General features: G+C 40.2%; 1 protein-coding gene across 6 annotated transcripts in view; it reads left to right on the top strand.

Annotated features, from left to right (window-relative positions):
- The window catches only part of nap1l1 (nucleosome assembly protein 1-like 1), a 75,558-nt gene that overhangs the window by 52,918 nt on the left and 1,165 nt on the right, over positions 1-21,475 (top strand). For 4 of the 6 annotated variants that reach the window (XM_072268205.1, XM_072268203.1, XM_072268204.1 and 1 more), the window contains exons 12-14: positions 1,120-1,242; positions 2,757-2,789; positions 2,967-3,017. In XM_072268205.1, coding sequence (XP_072124306.1) covers positions 1,120-1,242; positions 2,757-2,789; positions 2,967-3,017 — 207 coding nt within the window. Of the gene's footprint in view, positions 1-1,119; positions 1,243-2,756; positions 2,790-2,966; positions 3,018-18,552; positions 18,591-21,475 lie in introns of all 6 variants that reach the window. The other 2 variants (XM_072268207.1, XM_072268206.1) reach the window with 2 other exon arrangements.

Below are 21,475 nucleotides of genomic sequence, written 5' to 3'. Positions count from 1 at the left end.
TTTATGGACAGGCTGAACTTATGTTTCTTCTCACTTTTCTAAACTTAAGAGCCAGAGGGATTTTAAGGGTTTATTTGCTATATACATTCATTAAGAATTTGCTGTCGTCTGTTGCTTAGAATTGTTTGTGTAACAGTGTGGATGTAGTAAGGATGTCGCCTCTTGTGGGTAAAATCTAGAATTTGAGGTTGTTATTCAAATGCAATGGGATGCTCTTTCACAAAGGACTGCAAAACTGGTTCTGACTTCAAGGCAGGGGTTTATACTATTTGATGGAGGGGTTGCAGTGTGAGTGATTACTAAATACAGGTAAGATTATATTGATGTTAGTTGGACCAGCCATATTTGAAATATAGAATATGCTAGAGGGACAAATGGTTTCCATGTTAATTTATGTGTTTATTAATAAGATTGGTTTCTATGTGGCCGACACACAACAATGTTTTGGTTTGAGTGTAGGGTGGTAATTTGAATTGTGTGTATACCTTCTGAACTAGGAACAAACAAATTCAGAGAGGTCTTTAAGACAGCTCAAACCACTTAAGGAATATTTGAGTAGTGAGGTTTAACTCTGCTGCCCTGTTCTTTCAAACTAGTCATAGAGTTTTGAAATTTTGTGGCAGGTACAGCACAGAAACAGTAACCTGGTCTTTGAAAGATTTTTTTATATTAAAAAAGTAAATTTTCTAGCTTAGTTTTGCTTTCAAGTGAAGAGTTACTTCAATGTTTTCAGTGTATTGTGTAATATCAGCCAGAGTTTGCTAATCTTCTCTCATCAGGAATAGAGTTTAAATTGTACTTGTTTTAATCTAGTTTGGCATCTATTATTGTACTTATTTAATTAGACTTATTGGTAAACTGCTCATTCAGCCTGTTTTTGTCATCAGTGCTTGTTCTGAAATTGGGGTGCTGGGTTGGAATGAGATCTTTGCATTGCAATGGGGCAGGTGAGGTGGAGAAGAGATTTTAAAATATTCTTAAATGAACAGTGTATTGAGGCATGATACTGCTTTAATCTTGGAACACGGGCAATCAATATTAACTTGGCTGCATTAAAGCAAGATTTTGGCATTGCAGATAAAAATGAAGCTAGAACTTGTTTTATTTCTGCTATTTCAGGATGAAGACTCTGAGGCGATACTCGCTGCTGACTTTGAAATTGGTCACTTTTTGCATGAGCGTGTAGTTCCACGAGCAGTGTTATACTTCACAGGCGAAGCTATTGAAGATGACGATGATGATGTAAGCCATTTTCTGAATTTAAGCAGTGGAATAGTATAAACTGCGCTAGTACTTTAGTTCTTTCCAATAAGCTGCAGGTTTAGCACACCAGTAAAAAGACATACAGAAGAAAATTGTTCAGCAACTTTGTAGATGTTCCGCTGTTAAGTCATGTTCCCCAGACCGAGTGTTTGAGGTTGTAACTTAAAATGTCAAAAACTAATAGTTTACATTAGAAATGACCAGCATGTTATTGGCGTGGATATGGCACAGTGGTTAACTTACTGGATTAGTATTAAGGCCTGGTGATTTTGAGACAGCTTTGAATCACATCATAGCAGGGAAGTTTAGAATCAGTATTGTAACAAATGTGTGACAAAACTGCTATCAATAAAGGTAATAATGAATAGACGAAACTGATTCATTAATATTCAACAGGACAGGAAAGCTTGCCATCCTTACATGGTCTTCTATGCCTATGACCCCGGACAAAATGTTCTGTAATTTGGCCTGGCATACAATATTGGGTGCAACTGCGGGTGTGCAGTTAATTCTGTTGTGATGAATATTCCATGAACAAATACATTTTTGAAGTGCATATCGTGATTGAAAGCCCAATTTATTGAATAAAATGGAACTAAAAAAAGGTTTTACTGCAGAAATTTATTATGTGCCTCTGAAATGTCAATGATGACTCAGAAGATAATATCTTAAAAATGATTTCTATTTAAGTTGGGAGAGCTTTATTTATGATGGTGACAGTATAAGACACACTGACTGAAAAGGCAAACACGAGGAATTCTGCAGATGCTGGAAATTCAAGCAACACACATCAAAATCACTGGTGAACGCAGCAGGCCAGGCAGCATCTCTAGGAAGAGGCACAGTCGACATTTCAGGCGGAGACCCTTCGTCAAACGAAGGGTCTCGGCCTGAAATGTCGACTGTACCTCTTCCTAGAGATGCTGCCTGGCCTGCTGCGTTCACCAGCAATTTTGATGTGTGTTGCTTGACTAAAAAGCTTATCCTTAAATATTTTATATAACTAATAATCTATTTGAAGTAATATTGAATGCAATCTGTTTATAGTAAATTATTTATGTTATCGAAATAGGCTGTTCTAGAATAGAAAGGTGACTGTTCACATATTCTAGAAGGCAATGTTTTTCTGATCATATCAGATCATCTCCATTGCCATGCTTTTTTATAGGGCAACAAGTATACTGTCTGAAGTTTTTCCACTTGTGAATCTCAACTTTTGTGTTTGTGCTAAATTTAGATGCCAATTAGATATATAATCTTGAAATTGTATCGTTATGCTCAAACTTTTAAAGTGACTAATTTTGTTTTTTGTATCTGAATAATTTACTCAGTTAAATGCTGAAATGTTAGTGCTGCAATGGAGCTCTTGAAATTGGTTTATGAAATTGACTGTCAAATTAGATGCATTTGAATACATATATGGCAAATTATTTTTGTATTGGTTCATTAGATATAAAATGCAAAACAAAATCTGATGTTTTTTCTCAATACAGTATGATGAAGAGGGTGAAGAGGCAGATGATGAGGTGATCTTTTTCCCTTTATATGGTGGGTGCGGGGGTGGCGGAGAATGCTTTGGTATGGGATGTGGAATGTCGTGATTATAGTAAGATTTTTTTGTTTTACTGAATTCTGGTTGGGATGTGTGATCTTGATGTTTTAAGGGTAAAATTAGACCACTACCTTTGTTCTGTTTTAATCAGGAAGGAGAAGAAGAAGCAGATGAAGAGAATGACCCAGATTATGACCCTAAGGTGGGAGTTTGTTTACTTTCCAGTCGATGTGTTGCTAAATGGTGCTTAGCTTGTTTTCAACTTCAGTGCCGTTTTATGTATTTGTGAAGGTCATTGCTACCCTGAACTATTTACCAAATCTCTTGTCTCCTTCATGATATTCTCAAATACACATAAAATGTTTTGAATCATTTTCTCAAGTTATCTTTTTCCATCCAAAGTGTTAACAGGATGTGGTGTTGACACTAAGCCTATAGTGAACAGTATTAAATTAAGCATAACATTTACAAACTCAAAACTTGAGCTCTAATTAATTAGACCTAGTAAAAAGCATAAAGAATTTATTTTTAGTTTGGTTGTTTTATAATAGTTCAACCTAACCCATCATGCAAAACACTCTCATTGAGAGAAAACAGCCCATTTGGGCCACAACGTTGTGCCGGGCCAGCTAAAAAGCAAATCAGGAACACCCAAACACTAATCCCTCCTACCTGCACCATGTTCATATCCCTCCATCTTCCTTACATCCATGTGCCTATCCAAACATCTCTCACAGGCTTTTAATGTATTTGGCTCTACCACCATACCAGGCAGTGCATTCCAGACATTCATGCCTCTGATTAGAAAAACCTGCCCCTCACATCCCCCTCTCACCTTCATTGCCCTCTGGTATTAGACATTTCAACTCTGGAAACAGATATTCCCTGTCAACTCTATCTATGTCTCTCATAGTCTTGTACACCTCTATCAGATCTCACCTAGCCTCTGGCACTCCAGAGAGAACAACCCAAGTTTATCCAGCCTCTTGTGATAGCACATGCCCTCTAAACCAGGTGGCATCCTGGTAAATACCTTCTGCACCCTCTCCAAAGCCTCAAGATCCTTCCTTGTGTGGCAATCAGAATTGTATGCAATACTCCAGAAGTGGCCTAACCAGAGTTCTTTAAAGTTGCAACATAGCATCTTGACTTTTGAACTCAATGCCTTGACTAATAAAAGCAAGCGTTCCATGAGCTGCCTTAACCACCTTGTGGATCTGTGTAGCCACTTCCAAGGAGCTATGAATTTGGTTCTGCTCAGTAACTCTATTAAGTATCTTGCCTGTGACAGTGTACTGTTTACATGTTTTCTTACTAAGGTACAACACCTCACATTTATCTGGGTTAAACTCCATCTGCCATTTCTCAGCCCATATCTGCAACTGATTTGTATCGTGCTGTATTCTTTACCAGTTTTCTACACTACCCACAACTTCAATCTTGGTATCATCCATAAATTTACTAACCCACCCAACTACATTTTCATCTAGGTTACATTACAAAGAAGCAGAAGTCCCAGCACAGATCCCTGCAGAACTTTGCAATTACTGACCTCCAACTGGAATAAGTCCTTTCAACAACTACTGTCTTCTGTGCAAACCAGTTCTGAATCCAAACAGCCAATTTGCCCCGTACCCCATGCAACTTAATCTTCTGGATTAGTCTCCCATGAGCAACTTTGTCAAACACTTTACTGAAATCCATGTAGACAACATCCATGGCACTACCCTCATCAATCTTTTGTCACTTTATCAAAAGATGTAATCGAGTTGGTAAGACACAACCTGCCACAAACACAACCATGGTGGCTCTTCCTAATTAGGCCATGCGTTTCTAAATGCTCATATATCCTGTCCCAAGAATTTTCTGCAGCAAATTCCCTACAACTGATGTGAGACTCGCCAATCTGCAGATCCCAGGATTTTCTTGTTTCCTTTCTTAAACAGTGATACAGCATTAGCCACTCGCCACTCCTTCAGGACCTCACCTGTGGCTGGAGGGGACACGAAGATATTGGTCAGGGGCCCAGTAATCTTGTCTCTTGCCTCCTTCAATAATCTGCGGTAAATCCCATCAGGCTCTGGTGACTTATCCACCTTAATACTCATTAGGAAGCCCAACACTTCCTCCTCCTTGGCCTTTAAAAGCCCTAAAGTAAAGTATTTGTATAGTGGTGCTAGAAAGTTTGTGAACCCTGTTGAATTTTCTCTATTTCTGCATAAATGACCTAAAATATGATCAGATCTTCACATAAGTTCCAAAACAAGATGAAGAGAAACAATTAAATAAATAACACAAAATATTATTGAGAAAAATGATCCAATATTACATTTGTTGGAACAAGTATGTGACCCTCTGAGGTAATACCTGCTATAAAAGCTACTTGGAGTCGGGTGATCCAATCAATGACGTAGCGCACCAAGGTTTAAAAAGGGAAAATTTCAACGGTTCTTGTTTCAGTCGAAGCAAGTAGCTGAAGAAGTGAGCAGAAGAATTCGGGTCGAAAAAGTCGTTTTTTTTTTAACTGCTCGGGGAGAAGGGTCTGCACTGCGCAGGCGCGTGACGTAGTGCGCCAAGGTTTAAAAAGCAGACCACCATATACAGCAGCCATCGTTGTAGCGGCCATCATCGGAATGGACTGAGTCAGAGTGGGACGGCTTTGGCTCAACGGGCTTCGGCGAGAACAGGCACAGGCCAGGGTAGGTTCTGGTAAGTTTTTTGTTCAGATTGTCTAGCGTAGAGAGAATGCCAGGCAGGATGTTGGAATGCTCCTCTTGTAGGATGTGGGAAGTCGGGGAGCCCTCCGGTGTCCCTGACAACGACACCTACAGGAAGTGCATCCAACTGCAGCTCCTAACAAACCGTGTTAAGGAACTGGAGCAGGAGCTGGATGACCTGCGGATCATTCGGGAGAATGAGGAGATTATAGATCGTAGCTACAGGGAGGTAGTTATGCCAAAGGAGCAGAGGACAGGAAATTGGGTCACTATCAGGCGAGGGAAGGGGAAAGGGCAGGCAGAGCAGGGTTCCCCTGTGGCAATTGCCCTCAACAGCAAGTATACCGCATTGGATACTGTTGGGGGGGGGGATGACTTACCTGGGACTAGCTGCAGTATCCGGATCTCTGGCACTGGGTCTGGCTCTGCAGTGCAGAAGGGAGGGGGAAAAAGAGGAGAGCGGTAGTGATAGGGGACTTAATAGTTAGAGGTGCAGATAGGAGGTTCTGTGGTCGTGACAGAGAATCCAGGATGGTTTGTTGCCTCCCAGGTGCCAGGGTGAAGGATGTCTCTGATCGATTGCATGACATTCTGAAGTGGGAGGGTGATCAGCCAGATGTCGTGGTGCACATCGGTACCAATGACTTAGCAAGGAAGAGTGAAGAGGTCCTGGAGAGTGAGTATAGAGAGCTTGGTAGGAAGTTGAAAAGCAGGACCTCGAGGGTGGTAATCTCAGGATTGCTACCTGTGCTACGTGCCAGTGAGGGTAGGAATAGGATTCTCTGGAGGATGAACAAGTGGCTGAGGAACTGGTGTAGGGAGCAGGGTTTCAGATTTCAGGATAATTGGGACCTCTTCTGGGGCAGGTGGGACCTGTACAAGAGAGATGGGTTACACTTGAACTACAGGGGAACCAATATCCTTTCAGGGAGGTTTGTTAATGCTATTGGGGGGGCTTTAAACTAGATTTGCAGGGGGATGGGAACCACAGTACCAGAGCTGACAGTACAGCTGGGGTGAAAATAAATGATGTTAAAAGTTCAAGCAAATCCACTAATAGAAAGGTTGTGAGTGGTGGTAAAAATCTTCTGAGGTGTATATATTTCAATGCTAGGAATATTGCGGGGAAGGCGGATGAGTTGAATGCATGGATTGACACGTGGAATTATGACGTTGTAGCAATTAGTGAAACTTTGCTACAGGAGGGGCAGGACTGGCAGCTTAATATTCCAGGGTTCCGATGTTTCAGATGTGATCGAGGCAGAGGAATGAAAGGTGGGGGAGTGGCATTGCTTGTTAGGGAAAATATTACAGCAGTGCTCAGGCAGCACAGATTAGAGGGCTTGTCTACTGAGTCCTTGTGGGCGGAGCTGAGAAACAGGAAAGGTATGGCCACATTAGTGGGATGTATTACAGACCACCCAACAGTCAAAGAGAATTGGAAGTGCAAATTTGCAGAGAGATAGCAGGCAACTGCAGGAAACAAAGTTGTGGTGGTAGGGGATTTTAATTTTCCATATATTGATTGGGTCTCCCATACTGTTAGGGGTCTGGATGGTTTAGAGTTTGTAAAATGTGTTCAGGAAAGTTTTCTAAATCAATATATAGAGGGACCAACTAGAGGGGATGCAATATTGGATCTCCTGTTAGGAAACGAGTTAGGACAAGTGACAGAAGTCTGTGTAGGGGAGCACTTTGGTTCCAGTGCTCATAACACCATCAGTTTCAACTTGATCATGGACAAGGATAGATCTGGTCCTAGGGTTGAGGTTCTGAACTGGAAGAAGGCCAAATTTGAAGAAATGAGAAAGGATCTAAAAAGCGTGGATTGGGACAGGTTGTTCTCTGGCATGGATGTGATCGGTAGGTGGGAAGCCTTCAAAGCAGAAATTTTGAGAGTGCAGAATTTGTATGTTCTGTCAGGATTAAAGGCAAGGTGAATAGGAATAAGGAACCTTGGTTCTCAAGGGATATTGCAACACTGATAAAGAAGAAGAGGGAGTTGTATGACGTGTATAGGAAGCGGGGAGTAAATAAGGTGCTTGAGGAGTATAAGAAGTGCAAGAAAATACTTAAAGAAATCAGGAGGGCTAAAAGAAGACATGAGGTTGCCTTGGCAGTCAAAGTGAAGGATAATCCAAAGAGCTTTCACAGTATATTAAGAGCAAAAGGATGGTAAAGGATAAAATTGGTCCTCTTGAAGATCAGAGTGGTTGGCTATGTGCGGAACCAAAGGAAATGGGGGAGATCTTAAATAGGTTTTTTGCGTCTGTGTTTACTAAGGAAACTGGCATGAAGTCTATGGAATTAAGGGAAACAAGTAGTGAGATCATGGAAACTGTACAGATCGAAAAGGAGGAGGTCCTTGCTGTCTTGAGGAAAATTAAAGTGGATAAATCCCCGGGACCTGACAGGGTGTTCCCTCGGACCTTGAAGGAGACTAGTGTTGAGATTGCAGGGGCCCTGGCAGAAATATTTAAAGTGTCACTGTCTACAGGTGAGGTGCCGGAGGATTGGAGAGTGGCTCATGTTGTTCCGTTGTTTAAAAAAGGATCGAAAAGTAATCCGGGAAATTATAGGCCAGTAAATTTAACGTCGGTAGTGGGTAAGTTATTGGAAGGAGTACTAAGAGACAGAATCTACAAGCATTTGGACAGACGGGGCTTATTAGGGAGAGTCAACATGGCTTTGTGCGTGGTAGGTCATGTTTGACCAATCTATTGGAGTTTTTCGAGGAGGTTACTAGGAAAGTGGATGAAGGGAAGGCAGTGGATATTGTCTACATGGACTTGAGTAAGGCCTTTGACAAGGTCCCGCATGGGAGGTTAGTTGGGAAAATTCAGTCGCTAGGTATACATGGAGAGGTGGTAAATTGGATTAGACATTGGCTCGATGGAAGAAGCCAGAGAGTGGTAGTAGAGAATGGCTTCTCTGAGTGGAGGCCTGTGACTAGTGGTGTGCCACAGGGATCAGTGCTGGGTCCATTGTTATTTGTCATCTATATCAATGATCTGGATGATAATGTGGTAAATTGGATCAGCAAATTTGCTGATGATACAAAGATTGGAGGTGTTGTAGACAGCGAGGAAGGTTTTCAGAGCCTGCAGAGGGACTTGGACCAGCTGGAAAAATGGGCTGAAAAATGGCAGATGGAGTTTAATGCAGACAAGTGTGAGGTATTGCACATTGGAAGGACAAACCAAGGTAGAACATACAGGGTTACTGGTAAGGCACTGAGGAGTGCAGGGGAACAGAGGGATCTGGGAATACAGATACAAAATTCCCTAAAAGTGGCGTCACAGGTAGATAGGGTCGTAAAGAGAGCTTTTGGTACATTGGCCTTTATCAATTGAAGTATTGAGTATAAGAGCTGGAATGTTATGATGAGGTCGTATAAGGCATTGGTGAGGCCGAATCTGGAGTATTGTGTTCAGTTTTGCTCACCAAGTTACAGGAAGGATATAAATAAGGTTGAAAGAGTGCAGAGAAGGTTTACAGGTTGTTGCCGGGACTTGAGAAACTCAGTTACAGAGAAAGGTTGAATAGGTTAGGACTTTATTCCCTGGAGTGTAGAAGAATGAGGGGAGATTTGATAGAGGTATATAAAATTATGATGGGTATAGATAGAGTGAATGTAAGCAGGCTTTTTCCACTGAGGCAAGGGGAGAAAAAAACCAGAGGACATGGGTTAAGGGTGAGGGGGAAAAGTTTAAAGGGAACATTAGGGGGGGCTTCTTCACACAGAGTGTGGTGGGAGTATGGAATGAGCTGCCAGACGAGGTGTTAAATGCAGGTCCTTTTTTAACATTTAAGAATAAATTGGACAGATACATGGATGGGAGGTGAATGGAGGGATATGGTCCGTGTGCAGGTCAGTGGGACTAGGCAGAAAATGGTTCGGCACAGCCAAGAAGGGCCAAAAGGCCTGTTTCTGTGCTGTATTTCTATGGTTTCTATGATCAGGTGTAAGTTGTAGAGGTGCCTGGTTTTTAAAAAAAAAAAAGGACAAACAGGCTACTGACAGAGCCTGCTCTTAAAGCTTTTATGTGCAGCATGCTTCAATCAAAACAATTTTCAGAGGACCTTAGAAGAATTATAGCAATACATGAAGCTGGAAAAGGCTACAAAAGCATTTCTTAAGACCTGAGTGTTTATCAGTCCACAGTAAGAGAAATTGTCTCCTGTCCTGAGACAATTTGTTGCTACTGTCTTGAGGAGTGGGCATCCTGCACAGCTCACAAAAGAGCGCACAGTGCAATGCTGAAGGAGGTGATAAAGACCTGTGGAGATCTAGCACTTGCTAAAGTCTCTGTGTCCCCTATAAGAAAAACACTGAACAAGAATGGTGTTCATGGAAGTACACCACAGAGGAAACCACTGCTTTCCAAAAAAAACATTGCTGCATGTTTCAAGTTTCTAAAAAACCACCTGGATGTTCCACAATACTTCTGGGACAATGTTCTGTAGAGAGATGAGACAAAAGTTGAACTTTTGACAGAAATGTGCCTTGCTATGTTTGGAAGAAAAGGGGCACTGCACATCAAAACTTCGTCCCAGCTGTGAAGCATGGTGGAAGGAGAGTCATGGTTTAAGGCTACTTTGCTGACTCGGCCAGGACAGCTTGCAATCATTGGGGGAACAATAAATTCAAAATTGTATCAAGATATTTTACAGGAGAATGTCAGGGTAGTGGTCCATCACATGAAGCTTAATAGAAGTTGGATAATGCAATAAGACAGTGATCAGAAAGAGGAGAGTGAATCAACAACAGAATGGTTTAAAAAGGAGAAAATTTGTGTTTTAGAATGGCTGAGTTAAAGTTCTGACCTTAATCCTATAGAAATGGTGTGGAAAGACCTGAAGCAAGCAGTTCATGCAAGGAAGCCCATCAATGTCCTGGAATTGAAGCAGCTTTTAAAGAGTGATGACCTAAAGTTTCTTCGAGCTGATGTTCAGGACTAATCATTAGTTACCTGAAACGTTCGGTTGAAGTTACTGCTGTACAAGGGGGTCACATCAGTTACTGAAAGTAAAGATTCACACACTTTTTCCAACAAATACATGTAATATTGGATCATTTTTCTCAACAAGTAAATGAATAAGTATAAAGTTTTTTGTGTCAATTATTTAATCGGGTTCTCTTTATCTAGTTTTAAGTTGTGTCAAGATCCAATCATATTATAGGTCATATAAGACCATAAGACATAGGAGCAGAATTAGGCCATCTGGCCCATCAAGTCTGCTCTGCCATTCAATCATGGCTGATCCATTTTTTTTTTTATCTCCTCCTCAACCTCAGTTTCCGGCCTTCTCCCTTTAACCTTTGATGCCCTGTCCAATCAAGAACCTATCAACCTCTGCATTAAATACACCCAACGACCTGGCCTGTACAGCTGCATGTGGTAACACATTCCACAAAATCACCAGCCTTTGGCTAAAGAAATTTCTCTGCATCTGTTTTGAAAGGGCGCCCCTCTGTGCTGAGACTGTGCCCTCTTGTCCTAGACTCTCCCACAATGGGAATCATCCTTTCTACATCTGTTGTCCAGCCTTTCAACATTAAAACGGCTTCAATCAGATCCCCGCCCCCATCCTTCTGAATTCCAGTGAGTACAAACCCAAAACCATCAAACATTCCTTGTTTGATAACCCTTTCATTCCTGAAATCATCCTTGTGAACTCCCTCTGGACCCTTTCCAATGCCAGTACATCTTCTCTAAGATGACGACCCCAAAACTGTTCACAGTACTCAAGATGAGGCTTCAACAGTGTCGTAAAGCCTCAGTATCACATCCTTACTCTTGTATTCTAGACCTCTTGAAATGAATGCTAACATGGCATTTGCCTTTCTCACCACTGACTCAACCTGCAAGTTAACCTTCAGGGCGTTCTGCACAAGGACTCCCAAGTCCCTCTGCATCTCAGGTTCCTGGATTTTCTCCCTGTTTAGAAAATAGTCTGCATATGTCTACTACCAAAGTGCATGACCATGTATTTTATAACATTGTATTTCATTTGCCACTTTCTTGTCCATTCTCCTAATCTGGCCAAGTCCTTCTGCATCCTACCTGTTTCCTCAACACTACCTACCCCTCCACCAATCTTTGTATCATCTGCAAACTTGGAAACAAAGCCATCTATTCCATTATCTAAATCATTTATATACAGCATAAAAAGAAGTGGTTCCAACACTGACCGCTGCGGAACACCACTAGTCACTGGCAGCCAACCAGAAAAGGATCCTTTTATTCCCACTTGCTGCCTCCTACCAATCAACCAATGCTGTAACTTTCCTTTAATATCGTGGGTTCCTAACTTGGTAAGCAGCTTCATGTGTGGCACCTTGTCAAAGGCCTTCTGAAAGTCCAAATATACCACATCCACTGCATCCCCTTTATCTATCCTACTTGTAATCTCCTCAAAGAATTCCAACAGGTTCGTCAGGCAGGATTTTCCCTGAAGGAAGCCATGTTGACTTTTGTACAATCTTGTCCTGCATCACCAAGTACTCCATCACCTCCTCCTTAACAATTAACTCCTAACATCTTCCCAACCACTGAGGTCAGGCTAACTGGTCTATAATTTCCTTTCTGCTGCCTTCCCCCTTTCTTAAAGAGTGGAGTAACATTTGCAATTTTCCAGTCCTCTGGCACCATGCCAGAATCCAATGATTTTTGAAAGATCTTTTCTAATGCCACCACAATCTCTAATACTACCTCTTTCAGAATCCTAGGGTGCAGTTCCCCTGGTCCAGGTGACATATGTACCTTTAGGTCTTTCAGCTTTTTGAGCAACTTCTCTCTTGTAACAGTAACTACACCCACTTCTCTTCCTTCACACCATATTTATGCAGAAATAGAGAACATTCTACAGGGTTCACAAACTTTCTAACTCCACTGTACACTCAGCACTGATCTCCTGGTCTTCTATATCCTTTTTCATGGTAAATAATGAGTACTTTGCTTCAGTAAGTACCTCACTCACATTCTCTGCATCCAAGCAACTCGTCATGTTTCTCCTCTCCCCCCCGCCAACCAATCCTTGAGTGGTCTCACCCTCTCCCTAGACATTTTCTTGCTCTTGCTGTACGCATAGAATGCCTTGGTATTTGCCTTAATCCTACTTGCCAAGGACTTTTCATGGTCTCTCCTGGTTTTTCTAATTTTCTCCTTTAGTACTTTTCTGGCTTTTTTAGAATCCTCGTGCTCCATTTGGTTCTAACTTCTGAAGCTTTTTTTACTTGGCTAAATTCATCGCCTCTCTGGACCACCTATCTTGCCATCCCACCCCTCCTTCCTAACAGGAACATTCCTTTCCTGTACTCAGTGCAATTGATCTTTCAACACCCTCCAAGTGTCTGATGTGGACTTGCCAGTTAAAACGTGTTCCCAATTAAGGCTTAGTTCCTGCATTATGCCCTCATAATTTGCCCTACTCCAATTTAACTCCAAAGGCCATACCTATCCTTGTAGCTATCCTGAAAGTTAAGGAGTTGTGGTCACTGTTCACCTTCTGAAAGGTCAGACACCTGGCCAGAATCATTACCTAACATCAAGTCCAGTACAGCCCCTTCTCTTGTTGGATCATCTACGTTTTGATATAAGAAACCTTCCTCGTGGATACTCTGAACAAATTCTGCTCCACTTAAACCTTTTACACTGAGAAGGTCTCAGTTTATATTAGAGAAGTTGAAATCTCCCATCACAGCAACCCTGTTATTTTTACACAGTTCTGTAATCTGATTATTTATGTAGCTACTGGGGGGTCTGTAGTACAATCCCATCAGTGTGATTGCACCCTTCCTATTTCAGCTAAATGGACTTGATATCTGACCCTTCTTTTATGTCTCCTGAGTGCAGCTGTGATATTCTCCCTGAATGGTAATGCAACTCTCTCCTTCCCCCACCCTTTGCCACCATATCTATCTTCCCTAAAACTTTGAAAATCTGGTATAATAATCTTGCCCCTGTCAACCAAGTTTCTGTAAAAGCCACAGCATTGTAGTTCCATTTACTGCTCCATGCTCGTAAGTTCATCTCCCTTACCCATATTACTCCTAACAAAATATCAAACATCAAGCTATCTGACCCATCATACTTGTTATGAGGGAGCCTCCAGATGGCTGTGGATCTAGAGGTGTGACCCGTGGACCAGTGCTGCTGGGACACAAGCTGGGGTCTGATCAACCTTGGCTGGGTGTCCTGGGCAAGGGTGTCTGATGTTGAAAGACTCCTCCCCACCACCCTGGTTACACCATTGAGGGTGTGTCCCAGCGCACCCTAGGATGTACCTCAGCATCTAGTTATTTTGATTACATCTGGAAAATTTAGACATGAATTCCACCACATGCTTTCTTAAGTACTCTTCAATTTAATCAATTTAGTGTCAAGGTTATTTGTATGAATGGCAACAGCATAATGATATTTTTCTTTTGTTCAGATCTGTTTTCTGAATCTGATGTTCTTACAACTTTTGTCCCTTTGCCTACTTTTTAATAAGCACCATCCCATTATAAAAGTGGGTGAGGTATGCATTGGGAAGAAAAATGTAAGTAAACAAGAAAGCAATCAGCGTGGATTCAGAGGGTGGAAAGGCTTGCTTCCTGACTGGATGATTCTGCAAATGTACCTAGAACCAGAGTTCAGCACTGAAATAGTTTAGTCCACAAAGGCTATAAAATCCCATTTTCTTTAATCCCATTTTCTTTTCCCCTATTTTACACACTATGGGCAATTATCCCACCAGTTTGTATGCTTTTAAAACATTGAGGGAATTCAGAACACTTGGAGGAAATTCATGTGATCACAGGATTGAACCCAGTTGGCTGGAGCTGTAACTCTGCTGGCTGTGCTACTGAACTGCCTTGTGTCTATAGTGAATAATTTTGTTTAGTCTTCATTAGTGAATAGATGATTCTGAAGGTTTATTGTTTGGCTGAATGTATGTTCTAGCTACTAAACAATGCTATTGTTCCTTAATGTTTTTCTGTTGCAAATTAAAGAGAATGGTGCAACTATTTGTATTGATATAATGACATAATTACTAACATTTCATGTGCCTGATTATGATAGTGCAAGTTTCACTAGCCATTTTTAACAAGTGAAATGCATATCAAAAATCTAGACTTCATGGGTGATGAACACTGAGTACAAGGCTACTGTAGCCTGTGATATTTAGGTAATATTATTATTTTCACATAAGGGTACCTGTTTAAAGTGTTTTTAGTGAAAATGGTTCCTTATTCAGTCAAAGGTGATTTTTAATGAAAACATTAAAAGTCATTCGCTTGACAGTGAATAAGGAAAAGTTTTCAATTGGTCATTAACCAGAGGCCACACTTAAGATAACTGGTTACCCTAAGTTTTTAAGAGATGAGATAAGGAGAAATGACTCTACTGCCTAAAGGGGTGATGGAAGCAGATACAATTTAACTCCATAGGGGACTATTCACATAGGAGTGTTTATTAGTTGGAAACTGGCCATGTCATGAAAAATTATTGTACTTTGTTCTGGCAATTCAACTGGAAATGTTCTGGTCAATTGAATATTTGTTAATTTGTAAATGGCTGAGTAGTTGGGGAAATTTGTGAGTATATTAGTTGAAAGATGCTGGATTTTGATTGTATTATAAAGTGAAAATGCAACCAGGGTAGAGGTATGTATGCTGAACACTTTTTAAACATCAGTTGAAACTTCTCAAATAAATGTGACACTTCTGACTAGATCAACAATATGTGGAGGACTCAGCATAACTTTGTTTAAGGCAGTAGAAGTGTAATGTATGAGTTAGCTAGGAATCCTTGGAGAAGTATATCATGCAATACTGAGCTGGGAATTCAATCCATCAGCTTTTCCTTTTGCATCTTTCACACTATCAGCACCTCAATTTTAGAAATTTCAGTCCTTATTTTGAGCTCATCTATCAAAAGTGAAGCTCAGTTTTGTTCTGTAAAACAATTTACAGCTGGTGTGATATTGCAGCTTATTTGTGGTAGTAAATGACTTTCCTATTTCACTGCTCCTGAGTTGAGGTTAATTAAACATTTGTCAACACAATATTGGGCAGGGAACTTTAAACCAAACTTGTTTAGTTTCGTTTGGCATTTAAGTTCAACTTTGCTAAATGATTGTGCTTGATGTTGCAATGAGTAGAAATCTGAAATGTTGAACACTCAGAAATTTTTGCAAATAATGGAAGGTAAAGAATTGGGATCTACAGAATTTTTGGTTGGTACAGTTGTGCAGCTACTTGAATTCAGTCCTGTCTGTAGAGTTTGTGTGTTCCCTGTGACTGCATGGATTTACTGTGGATGCTCTAGTTTCTTGCATCCTAAAAATGTGTGAGTAGGTTAGTTGATTGGCCATTGAATATTGCCTCTAGTGTACGGATGAATGACAGATCCTTTCTTGGAGGTGGTGTATTGTTTAGTTCAGTGGTTGAATTTCTCATGCTATATTCCTCTGGTTTTAAATGATAAATTAGTATAGAAAACAGTGAATTGAAGTAAGATGATATTATGACACAAATTTCTTGTATAAAAGTTTTTCTAGGATATAATGAGTTGTCAGTGAAGTTTCTCAATGAAATTGGCAATATGTTTGGTAATACTGAGAAGGATTCAAAGGGAATAGTTTGGGGGATAAACTAGGATAATTTTACAGATGTCTTTTTAACTAAGTGGGCTGTGGGGCTAATGGACCAAGCAGTTTTGTACTCGAGGTTTAACTTGCCTAGTTATTGATGCAGGAAGATTGGTGGTGGATGAATCTCATTACATCTGTAATGGAATGGAAAATCTTATAAAGATGGACTGCAGAGCAAAATGACGGTTGCAAGTTAGTCAACCCCGTATGTGGCATGCCATCTTCAAAGATACAAGTTGAATGACAAGTAAATGATTTGAATTCATGTGGATATTCTGTATTGGCCAAGTTGTGGCTGTATGTTTTCTTTTAGTCTCTGGTCTGCTGTTATTAGGCCAATTAAAACAAGCAAGAAAACAGGAAGCATAAAAATTGGCAACTAGTGGTTAGTGTGATTCCAGAATGGGAGATCTCCATAGATATTCAGTTGCTTTGCTTGCTGGGCTTACTTTTGATTATGAGAAAGCAAGCAAGAAAACCAAATCCAGCAGGTAAGTAACTTCTCCAGTAAAAAGTTACCTACAAGTGCCCACTTGCTGGGTTAAAAAGTAAGCAAACGAGAAAGGGTCTCTGCCTGAAACATTGACTATTTACTGATGCCTGGCATGCTGAGCTCCTCCAGCATTTTGTGTATGCTGCTTTGGATTTCCAGCATCTGCAGATTTTGTGTTTGAAGCAAATGAAGTTGAATGTGAAGTGTTGATTTGGAGAAATTGATGCTTGTAGTTAAACATGAAGCTATTGGATTGTTTAATTGTACCAAGGGAGGGAAAATTGGAAACTGAGCAAATTTAGTGGAGTATTTTACAATTGGGATCACTTCCTTGAAAAATTGTTAATTCCTATAGCGTTAAATGTTTGAAGTGTGAATGTCTGCATTGATTCAAGCTGAGTGGGCAAGTGCATGGCAGATTCGGTTGATTGTGGATAAAAAGGAGATTATCCATATTATAAACACAAGATTCTGCAGATTCCAGAAACCCAGAGTGACATGGGCAAAATGCTGGATCAGGTCAGACAGCATCTGTGGAAAGGAATAAACAGCATTTTAGTCCTGATGAGTTTATCCAAATCTTGTATGAGTTATCCATACTCTTTTTTTTTAAAGAGGAAAAGGGAGCATGTAATGAGACCAATATTCAAGAAAATTGTTTGTAGAAAGCAAATGTTCAGGCGCAGCAAGTAGTTGGGGTAGATGTGTTGGCTGTCTTTAAAAGTGGATTTGCTTACAGGAACAGGGATTCCTTGGGAGATTCTTCCCAGAATTCCTCTGTAGGCAGTTCTGGTCTCCTTGTGTGAGAAACTGAAGTTTGATGAAGATTTTACAGACTTGATTCCTGGGCTGGCAGGACTAGTTTTAGAGGAAAGATAAGTATGTTCTCAGTGTTTGGGGGAGTCCAAGATGGGCTCATAGCCTTGGATCCAGAGTATGCTATTAAGAATAGAAACCCAGAGGGCAGTGGAAGCCAAATAATTAAGTGTATTCAATGAGGTATTTCTGGAGCCCAAATTGATCAAGGAAAATGGGGGAATGTGGGAACAGAGCACTGAAATGAATGATCAGCCGTGATTATGCTGAATGGTAGGGCAGGTTTGCTGGGCCCACTGGCCTGAAATTGAATATTTCTTCAAACCACAGATTAAGATTGAGACTTTCTATGGATTTAAAATAAAGATGAATGGTGGTAACATTCAACAGCTCAGTTATCATCTTTAGAAAGATTAGAGGTTGTAATAGTTGAGCATCACCCTAGTGTCGTTTTCTTAAAACGTTTCCAGTGTGCTTTTGTCTTATTTCTGAGTGTTTTGTCACCCTGGTTCTTTAGCTAGATAGTGTTATTCATGGAAAGTTCATTAGGGAAAGTTCCTTGTTCAGTGTTCAGTGTTCACTGGCAGCATTTCAGAGCCTTCCCTAAAATAGGGAGTAGATTTCTGACTCCTTGATTTCACTTAACAAGCTGCATGGTCATTTGTGTAATTGATGCCTCCATGGCAGTGACTACACTGTGAAATTGCCTTGCTCATTAATGTCTTAGCTCCGTGTCCCAGGAGCTATTGTGAATAGATTCTCAATCTTTTTCTCCCCATTCTTAAAGCATTTGGGAAGTTTTGACGTGGATTTTCATATTGATATTTGTGTATTGCAAAATTGTTGGAACTTCTAGTTTTGAATAGTACATAATTTTCTGAAAAGGTCCATGTCTAATTTTCCTGGAGATTTATTTGTATTATTAATATTTTAATAGTATAATACAAATTACCTTTTGAGATTAGCTTTATTAGTTCAGAATTAGTATGTTAAATTGGAATTTGAACGTAACTAGTTTCAAGTTTTGTACTTTCATGTCAGCTGCTCTTTGAATTTTTCCTTACTAGGTTTAAATGATGGCTAGAAATAACCCTACCCCTGGTAGGTAAGGCTTGCTGATCTTTATTACATAATACTTGAACTAACTACATGCTTTTGTCAAGTACTAATTAGTGGCATCTTAATTTTGTTCTTGCTGCAGTAACTGTCAATGTTTTGACTTTCTAGTTTTCAATCCAATCTGGCATAATTACTGCAGTGAGACATCAGTTTATAAATCATTTTTTAAATTCAGCTAGATGTAGTGCGTGCTGTGTAAATTTTTGTAGAAGTGATGCTGAATGTGATCAATCAGCTTTAGAGATTGGAAGGTTTATTATATTGAAGTTGTGTTTGAGGAGTTTTATTCAACAAACTGCTTATACTGAATATAAGTTCATGTGTTTCTAATATGCTCTTCAATGTATGTGAGCATCTCAAGATTAGCATTGTTGATGTTCCTGTATTGTGCTAAATTTAAAACAAATGATACTTTCTGGATTTTGCGTGTTGTGTACATAGATTGAAGTTGAACATGGGTTGTTGCTGACTAAAACTGAAGGGCACGACTAGGTGTTGGAGGAAAGAGAATCACCGCAACAATCTATTAGGCATATGTCTTTACAACAGATGGTTCCATGGCAGCGTCATAAAATCAAACTCGTAACTACAATAATTAAATGTGGATACTGTAAATTTTTAATTCCTGGCTTTTTTTCAAAGCGATGACATTTTAATCAAGTAATATTAGTGCTGCAGGAGGGGATTGAATTGTGCTAGTTTTGAGAGAATAGAGCAATTAGCTTTTCATTTATGATAATGACTTGACCTGCCACTGCAACCCTAAATGACTTGATTGGACATGATTTGAATGATAATTGCTGTACACTGAAATCTGAATGTTTACCTCGCCTTTTATTGCCCGATCACCCTTGCCTACATGTACACCACTTTCCATTGTCCCCTCACAAAAAATTTAGTTAACACATGGTGTTGTACAATAAGTTTTTTATGTTGTCCTTTGTTTTCGAAATCCCCAAGTTAATGAAGTGTTTGATCTCCAGTGCAATAGAAGCTTAAATGAATTGCAACAGCCTGAAAAAGTATTGCTGATGCAGGGACCACTATGGATAACTAAGCCCAGTGCTGACGCATGTCAAGACCTAGTGTGAATTAGCTTGCATGCAGTGGAGTTTTGGATTTAAGCTGCACACTTTGGAGACAATTACAAACTAGCAATGTTTCAGTCATGTTTTGGAGTTATCATTTGGCATGTAGATGTCTTTATTCTTTGCTTGCTCAAACATTCTGTTCAATTACAGTGTATTCCAGTTATTTGGTATGATGCTGCTTAATTGGGACAGGAGACTTACTGTACAGTTTTAACTAGCATCAGTTGTGTGCACTTGCATGGTCGTGAGACATTACCGTATTTAGTGATCAGTTTTTTTTTAAGCGTCAGTTACATGTGTTTGTATTTAAAAAGCAGTGATTTTTGTCACTGAGTTGGTGAGAAATAAGTAGTAAAATGATTCAGAACTGTTTGGCTCACTACAGTTTGAAGCAATAGGCTTGGAGATGCCAGAAGTTACCTGGAGTGAAAAATGAAACTATTTCACTGCTTCACGTTAGGAACTACGAAGCATTTGAAGGTATCGATAATTATCTTGAATGTTGGAGGATTTGATCATCAATATTTGGGACCCTGAATTGTAGTGGCTGTTTAGAGCCCTCACTACCATTCAGGTCCCTAAACAGCCCTTCCAGGTGAGGCGACACTTCACCTGTGAGTTTGTTGGGGTTATATACTGTGTTCGATGCTCCTGGTGTGGCCTCCTATATATCAATGAAACCCAGCCTAGATTGGGAGAGTGCTTTGCTGAGTATCTACGCTCCATCCTCCAGAACAAGCGGGATCTCCCAGTGGCCACCCATTTTAATTCCCATTCCGATGTATCCATCCTTGGCTTGCTCCACTGTCGTGATAAGGCCACACCTAGGTTGGAGGAACAGCACCTTGTAATCTGTTTGGGTAGCCTCCAACCTGATGGCATGAACATTGATTTTCAAATTTCCAGTATTGTCCCCCCTCACCATTTCCCATCCCCCTTTCTCCCTCTCATATTATCTCCTTGCCCACCCATTGCCTCCCTCTGGTGCGCCTCTACCCCACCTCCCTTTTTTTTTTCCTTCCATGGCCTTCTGTCTCTTTCACCAATAAAGTTCCTAGCTCTTTGCTTTATCCCTCCCCCTCCAAGTTTCACCTATCGCCTGGCATTTCTCTCTCCCCTACCCCCACCTTCCAAATCTACTCGACCTTTTTCTCCAGTCCTGCCAAAGGGTTTCAGCCCGAAACATTGACTATGCTAATTTCCATAGCTTATTCCATGGCTTATTCAGTTCTCCAGCATTTTGTATGTGTTGTTTAATAATGTATAATATATTTTGAAGTTTCAGATTCCACATTCTGTCAATATATCCAAAATGTTGGCCTCCTTTTTGTTCTTGGTTCAATTGAACCAGAATGAGTAGTGTCACTAGTTTGTCTGGTCAGTGTGTGTTTGTCTGGAAGATATAAACTAGTCTCCAAGCCTCAATTGAATATGCAGGCTTGTTTTGGTGTTCTTTAGAATGATCCAAACATTTAGTGTCTTGTACAATGATTAAATCTACATGCTTCAAAATATAATATTACTTTGATCTAAAGAAAATGATAGGTTCTTTTGGCTTGTTTAAAATTTGACTACTCCAAGCGTAGCTATCATGTGTTCTGTTCTGCAATGTCTTGGGTGGAAATGTGTGGAAGTCGAACAAATTCAAACTGATCTGTTTCCTGGTATGACATTTTTTTTAGATACAACTTTGGGTTTTGGCCAATAAGATGCTTTCCATACTTCCCTCTTTCCCTATTTCATACTAATAATCACTCACTTTGTATCTTTTGAAAGGTGT

The sequence above is a fragment of the Mobula birostris genome, chromosome 9 (assembly GCF_030028105.1).
Source record: "Mobula birostris isolate sMobBir1 chromosome 9, sMobBir1.hap1, whole genome shotgun sequence".
NCBI classification, from domain to species: Eukaryota; Metazoa; Chordata; class Chondrichthyes; order Myliobatiformes; family Myliobatidae; genus Mobula; species Mobula birostris.
The sequence above is the reverse complement of the archived record's forward strand: the minus strand, read 5'-3'. Positions and strand labels throughout refer to the sequence as shown.